The 7,774-nt window shown below is 47.5% G+C and overlaps 1 protein-coding gene across 1 annotated transcript; it reads left to right on the forward strand.

Annotated features, from left to right (window-relative positions):
- Window positions 1-104: 104 nt before the first annotated feature.
- TIMM8B (translocase of inner mitochondrial membrane 8 homolog B) lies at window positions 105-1,186 on the forward strand. The gene is made up of 2 exons (XM_083163204.1): window positions 105-359; window positions 841-1,186. The coding sequence occupies exons 1-2, from the start codon at window positions 117-119 to the stop codon at window positions 1,006-1,008; spliced, it is 411 nt and encodes a 136-aa protein (XP_083019330.1). The 5' UTR covers window positions 105-116; the 3' UTR covers window positions 1,009-1,186.
- Window positions 1,187-7,774: the final 6,588 nt, after the last annotated feature.

Consider the following 7,774-nt stretch of genomic DNA (forward strand, 5'->3'; position numbering starts at 1 on the left):
GCGCTATATCCAGTCCGATCGGCGCGACCAATCACAATTCGAAGAAAACCACCCACTCAGCCAATAGCAGCGCGGCTCTGCGTGTCACGCCTCACCCTCGGCTGTTCACCGTGCGCATGCGCCGTCGATCAGGTCATCTCTCGGCAGCAGTCAGTCTAGTCGGCACGCCAGGCTTGCATCACGCGGTGGTGTCTCTCTGGCCGGAGGTGTTACTGACAGGTGAGAGAGCTGTATCCGAGGCCATGGCGGACTTCTCTTCGGACCTTGACCTGTCCGGTGTTGACGGTAGTAGCGCGGAGGGAGCCGAGCTGCTGCGGATGATCGCGGACGAGCAGAAGAAAGCGCAGTATACAGCGCAGGTGAGGAGCAGCAGCACACGTGAGCTGGGAATAGGTCGCAACCTGACCAGACCCCGGAACGCCGGACCGGACAGGCTCCATTCATATATTTGTAGTGTGTGCTGCGGGGGGGGGTGCCTGAGAGAGGTGTTTAAAATTATCAGGTTATGGTCAGACCTTAACATGCCGGCTTCTGATCTATATGCACATTGCATTTTGGGAGACAAAATGAGTAGGGGGTCCCCTGTATTTTAGAAACCAGCACCGGTCTCTTGGAGCCTGCCCTGGTTCTAAGAATCTGGGGGTTATGAGTGGGGGGTATAGATTATGAAAGCTCTGTTGTGGAAATTCCAGGGAGATAATAACTTTCCAGAAATGTGGTGCGTATACCAGCAAATCTTACACAAGGCTTTTCAAGGATGCTTCAGTACCACATCTAGAGCGGGTTCCTGTGTCTACATCAATATCGCTGTCACTCACCATTTCAAATCCTTGTTTCTAGGTGCACAACTTTATGGACGTTTGCTGGGAAAAGTGTGTGGACAAACCTGGGGCCAAGCTGGATTCGCGGACGGAAAACTGCTTGTCTAACTGCGTGGAGCGGTTCATTGACACCACCCTATCCATAACCAATCGTTTTGCTCAAGTTTTACAAAAAAGAACACATTGACATTCAGAGACTCCCGAACGCTGTCATCCACCGCTACGTGGAAGCGCAACCTCCGCCGATGGACTGAAATCCATGTTTTCTAATGGTGATGCTTGTTACATGCAGTTTTCTTTTTTTTCTTTTTTTTTCTTGATTTAAAAGGTTGATCACCTTTGATTAAAAGTGTACTATAACCATTCTTACACTTGCCTGGAATGTCATTCTACAGGTGACTTTAAAAATGAATGAAAAAATAGTCAAGGCAAATATATTATAGTAGTTTTTTTTTTTTTTTTTTGTACTTTATTTATATGTACACACACTCTACATAATAGAGGGCAAGCAAAAACGGTACTGGATGCTTCTCATGTGTCTCTCTTCTTCTGTTATGCTAGATAACACCGAAAATCGAAATACCAACAATAACCAAAATACTTTCAATCCAGACACGACAGGTACAAAATACCGTAGGACCACAATGCCGACAGCCAATATATGGACATATCATACCAAATAGTTTTTCATGATTTTTATTTTGACAAAACAGTGGAAATAGAGGGAGAATATATTAGTGGGCCGTGCCCAAAGCAGGGTGAGCGTATGCGGTACAGTAATACGGTTACCATGTCGCTATTAATACTGTGACAGCAATTTAACATGTTGACAGTATGATCATGTCGGATTATGTACCTGTCGGGATATTGGCCATCAGTATTTACACCCTGTCGGTATAAAAGTTTCAGCTGATTAATTGTCAATATTTCAATTGTTGGTAAATCAAAAACCTGCTGTGGCAATAGGAGCTACTCAATTAGAAGCTTTCCCTGTGAGAAATTGTATATGCCTCATACACAGTAGCTCTGAACTGGCAGCTCTTTGCTGTATACTAAAATCTGCAAATGGGAGAGAGCAACAACATTGTCCCCTTTAATTGAATCAGCCTTAGGGCTGTTTCACACAGTACGGTTCCTGCCGCACGGTGAAATCCCGTACGGCCAGGGAGCCGCGCCGCACTCAGAATTTTATAATGGCAGGGATGGCCACAGCCCGGCAGCCGTCCCTTCCAGTGGGGGGATCCGGCTGCAGCCGTGCGGCCGGGCCGTGGCCGTCCCGTGTGAATGGACACAATAGTGTCCATTCACAACTGCTGAGTGCGGCACGGCTCCCTGGCCGTACGGGATTTCACCGTGCGGCAGGAACCGTACTGTGTGAAACAGCCCTTAAGGTCCATACACACTGGGTAATTTTCAGCTGAAAGCAGCTTAGTTTTGTTGTTTGAGCTTTTTTCCCTTCAAAAGCCCCCCAGTGTGTCTGTCCGGGCGATGAGCATCATCCCCGACCGCTGCCAATCATCTTCTGGTTTTACCAGCAGACTGAATGGCTTTCCATAGCGGCGAAGATCGCTGGGCAGGGGGAAAATTGTTCACTGTGTATGCACTGAGCGATTTTCAGCACAGCGATTTCTGTGATCATCGCTGGGCAAAAACACCAAGTGTATATGCACCTTAGGGGATGGCCATCATTGCCATTGTTGGCAATTCGGCAACTGGCCATCAATAGTGCTAAACTATGCAAAGGATGAACATCGATAATTTTACATATCGATGGTCATCCATTGTGTTTGATAATGGGGGCGGGGCCATGCTCTGTGTCCCGGCACTTAAAAAAACCCCATTGTTTTGCTGTTCCATCGATGGAGGGAAACCATCTGGTTCTCCCCATCGATGGCAAAAGTATTCGACATCGGCCATGAACCATCTATTTCAAATCATCGATAGTCGATAGCCATCCCTAATGCACCTTTAGGTCAGATATGCATGATGGCTAATATGGTCTCGTTTTTCATTCGCCCTGGACCATCACAGATAGCTCGTATACATTATACTATTTATTACACAACGGAGCTATATGTCGTTCCATCCTTCATAAAGATGTGCAGCCTCACAAACAATGTCATATTTATTTATTTACAGTTTCTTATATAACGCAACGGTACTTATGTATTATCTGGGCTCCCATGTTAAATGCACCCCATTTTTTCATACCCCTACTATCCAACTATGCATGGAGTTGATTTTATATAGTGTGGCGAGCGCAGCGAGCCACCGTGCCCGAAGCGTGGCGAGCGCAGGGGACGCGGTCTCATAAGAAAAACGGGAGCCCAGATATTACACAAGTACCAACGCAACATATTCCGTTGCGCTTTACAATTGGAAACTGTGATAAAACAAACTGACATAGAGGTAGGTGTTCCTTCTAGGGTTTGTGGCAGGCAGGGCGCTGCTGCATGGGGGCAGCGTTAGGGGAGCGGACTGGGCCTGCCAACGTCACTGTTGTGGGCGGTCCCCAGCCGACAACGTCACAAAAGGGGCGGTCCTGGGCTGCCAGCCTCACCAAAGGGCCATGTCTGTGCCGCCAACGTCACAAAAGGGGTGTGGCTGGGCCGCCACCATCACTAAAGGTGGCGGGCCCGGCCCGTCCTAAGTCTCTGCACTACCGGGGAAGCGCCGGGCATCGCCATCTACGGCGGCGCTGGCCTTCCCTGTGCACACCGGCAGGGTTGGTGGCAGGCACTCTTAGCAGGGTGCTGCTAGAGGGGCGGGCGCATTTTGCCCGTTAAAAATTGGGCACGGTGCCACTAAAACAGCCTAGCGGGAACTCTATACCATGCCAGCAACTGAAGTCTTCGGAACAAATGAAGGTCTGATGGCGCTGAACTTGTGTGTCCACGGAATATGATTCTCGTGATGTAGAGATATGAAAAATAATAATGGCGAACAACGTGTAAGTTGGTGTACAAACAGACACTGTAGAGTGCTTTTCAGGGAAGGACACTCACCTTCCCTGAAAAGCACTGTACAGTGTCTGTTTGTACACCAACTTACACGTTCGCCATTATTATTTTTCATATCACATCACGAGAATCATATTCCGTGGAGACACAAGTTCAGCGCCATCAGACCTTCATTTGTTCCGAAGTATCTGCTAGTGAGGATTTCCCAGTGGTCCTCCATCTTGGTCTGTGGCTGCAAGGATTGATAGTGCCATGGGACTTTTCAAACATGTTTGGTTATTTGTTTTATCAGCAACTGAAGTTTGGCATTTGGACACGGTACTTGTTTCCTAGCACGGCCACAATCGTTACTACTCGTGTACCTTAAGTTAAGATACACGAGTAACGCAATGGACCCGATTTCCTTTGAAATCTGGTCCATTTTGCCAGCAAGGCAAAATCGCGTTGGTCGCGTGCATTAACATGGCACGCGACGCGATTAACGCGATTTTGCCATAGGGTTCAATGTTAAAAGATTTTTAACATTGCAATCGCGTTGATCGCGTCGGTCTTGTGCCATTATAATGGCACAAGATGCGATGGACGCGATTAACCACATTTTACATACCAAACAATGGGAAATGGCCCAATATGGGCCATTTCTCATTTTATATGCCCCCATCATGGGTACTAATTAATGTCCCCCCATTGTGAACGGCACCCCACGATTAACGCCAACCCGAAGCGTGGCGAGCCCGCGAGGGGCGGCGGTACGCGTCCTCTGACCTTTTCATACCCCTACTATCCACGTCGGCGTGGAGTTGAGAACATAAAATGTGGCGAGCCACCAAGCCCGAAGCGTGGCGAGCGGACGCGTATACCTGTGAAGTTATGCGCGTCCCCTCGCGGGGCTCTCTGCGCTCGCCACGCTTCGGGCTCGGTGGTTCGCTGCGCTCGCCACACTTTATATTCTCAACTCCACGCCGACGTGGATAGTAAGGGTATGAAAAGGTCGGAGGACGCGTACCACCGCCACGCTTCGGGTTGGCGTCAATTGTGGGGTGCCGTTCTGCCACTCACAATGGGGGCATTTGAGCCATCGGGGGTTAAAATTCCTATTCACATTTGAATCAATGTAAAAATCGGGTCCATCGCGTCGGTCGCATCGCATGCGATTTGTTCGCATGCGATCGACGCGATTTTTCAGACCCAATCAAAATCGGGGTGGCCGTGCTAGGAAACAAGTACCGGACACAGTACAGATTAAGAATATCTGATCGCATGTAGGGTGGATCATAACAGTGATCTGCAATTCGAAAAATTGCATTAGTTCAGCATAATAGCTAAGCCAGTGGTTCCCAAACTTTTTTGCATCACGGCACACTAGATTATCAGAATAGTTGTCAAGGCACCCCTAGGTGCAAAGTTTGCTACAGAGAATTTCAGAAAACAATATTAAATTAATTAAGTTGTGCTTATATGTCATCCTTAGGTCCAGTTTTGTGGTGAGGGACAGAATTCACTTCTGTTTATCTACATATTTTAAAACTGGAAGCTACAAGCTCTGGTTTTGCCTATTACATTGAACATAAATAATTTGAATTGGTTCTGGACAACCAACCGAGGCACCCCTGCAAGTGCTCCGAGGCACCCCAGGGAGCCTAGGCACACAGTTTGGGAACCACTGAGCTAAGCAATAGCCTATTTTCACATAGAGAATTCAGAACACAAAATCATTAAATAGGCTTATCCATCAATGTTGGTCACTAAAGCTACATGTAGTTACTACTGTTCTAACAGTTAATATCTCAGATTTCCTAGTGTGTCCAAATGGCCATACATAAATAATACATATTTCCCTATCACTCAGTATAGGCCAACACATGAGACTCACATCCTGCATGGTAATAGCAATGCAGAGATCTCGGTTACAGTATATTGGCAGACAGATGGTAAGCTAACAAGGCACTGTGAGCTAGCTCACCTGGAGGCCCCAGGATCCTCTAATATTGCGCTACAATAATCAGTAATGTGTGTTTTCCTAGTCTAGATTCGTGTTTCCCAACCTTGGTCATCAAGGACCCACAACAGTGCACGTTTTCCAGGTCTCCACACAGAATCACGGGAAATAATTAGCTCAAACTGTGATCTTTTAAAATGTGTCAGTGAATAAGTTTATCTGCCAGGTGACCTGAAAAATGTGCACTGTCGGGGGTCCTTGAGGACTGAGGTGGAGAGCAACTGGTCTAGATGAACTCCATACTCTATACAAATGTGTAGCCATGCTCATTGTTGCCGCACCAATCGCCACATGTGGCATTCAATGAAATGGGTGCAATCCCTTCACCACGTTCGTGCATCTCATTTGCACATGCAGCTCAGAAAAGCACTGAATGGCATAGTATAGCGATTCCACACCATGTGTGCGACTTTGTTGCGCCAAATGGGCACAAGTGACCATATTGCAGCAAAAATGAGTGTGGGTACATCTGTATGTTTTTAGATGTATGTAACTGAGATCTTGCAGTTCTGTTATCAATAGGATGTAAATCTTTTTTGCTTGTTCATTGCAGGGTGAGGGGGAAATCTGTTCGTCCTCTGGTTGTAATTCCAAAGCTTTTTGCTCCCATTCAAAGCCCTCAACCACTACTTCCGTACTTAGGCCCCAGTTCAGACCTGATCGCTGTTCTGTGAGATTTCATAGCCTAGCCCGCCTCTGTGCATGGCGAGTGTTTTTTTTCCGCAGAGCAAGTCTAGACGTACTCAGCGATGCGATGGCCGTGGGGAGAAGGAGGTCACTGATGATGTCAGCAGCCCTGCCTCCCAACTGCCGGGGAATGCCTGCGGTTACTGGAACACTCCCGGAAAATGCTGCATTTCTGTCCCCAAATGCCAGCAGGGTAAAATCACCCTGGGGACCTCGCAGGCTCCCTTCAGACGAATGTCTCGCACATGTGTACTGTAGGAATGCGCGGACATTCGATTAGAAAAGGCAGCCCTGCGACCCAACCTGAATTGTCTCCTTACTCTCCAGCCTCATTCCTACACACTAGCCCTCCTACCCTCTTCCAATGGTTGCTGCCTCATCCAATAAAAAAAAAAAAAAAAAATGGTCAGATTTTCTATTGAATTGTAACAAGTCGAAGGTTTTTTTGTTTTGTTTTACTTTTGCACAGAGGAATGTATTTATATACAGGTACACCACTGTTTTTCCGGCATCGTCGGTTCCAGTGCCCTGTCGGATTAAGGCCCTTATTCTGATTGAGTTGGACAGCTACACATTCGTTCAGATTGCATATTCATGCAGAGTGCGCGTGCAACGGCAGCACTCTGAACTTGTTCGGATCGCTACACCAAAAAAAAGGCCACGAACACTCTCGGACAATATGGGCGTGATGTGGGCGTATCTATGGGCACGGTTTCAAAGTGGGAAAAACTGCATTAATCAGGGCGCCAACATGGGTGTGGTCAGTAAGTGGTAGGCGTGCCCTCGGACCGCTCACCGAGCGGCCGCGACCCTACACACCCAAAAACTTTGGTGCAAACAAGAAGCTTTCATGTTTAGGAGGGCATTAGTTCATGTGCACCGCATTTGGTCTGACAATCAGTACTCCCAGCTGCACACTATACTAACCCAGTCCTCTGGTCAATTTACTTTAATTACCCCAGTCCTCTGGTGAGATTTAATGCATTAACCCATTAAGTCATTGCAGGCGGCACATGGAAGGAATGTCAATTACAATTTGGGTAGAAAAGCATTTAATTGAAAGTAATAAAGACCATAGAGTTTGGATAATTCTTTAATGGTTTGAAGCATAAGTTCCGTGCGGATTCGTGCTGTGCTGTGTAAATCTCCAACAGAGGGCGTTTGGTCGGCTGTCCGGCCGCTTGGACGCTGAAAGACCTTACGAACTTTGTGAGTTCCGTCCGCACACGGTGGTGTTCATACAGAACCACGCCACTCCGATATGACCGAACACACATCAGACCGAGTGAACCAGAATAAAGGAGGAT

The sequence above is a fragment of the Crinia signifera genome, chromosome 19, assembly GCF_055691185.1.
Source record: "Crinia signifera chromosome 19, ASM5569118v1, whole genome shotgun sequence".
NCBI classification, from domain to species: Eukaryota; Metazoa; Chordata; class Amphibia; order Anura; family Myobatrachidae; genus Crinia; species Crinia signifera.

Excerpts from the sequence above, each read along its gene's own strand:
- TIMM8B (XM_083163204.1), top strand. The coding sequence starts at position 117 with ATGCGCCGTCGATCAGGTCATCTCTCGGCAGCAGTCAGTCTAGTCGGC. Across the intron at positions 360-840 it reads AAGCGCAGTATACAGCGCAG|GTGCACAACTTTATGGACGT; the intron begins GTGAGGAGCAGC and ends CCTTGTTTCTAG.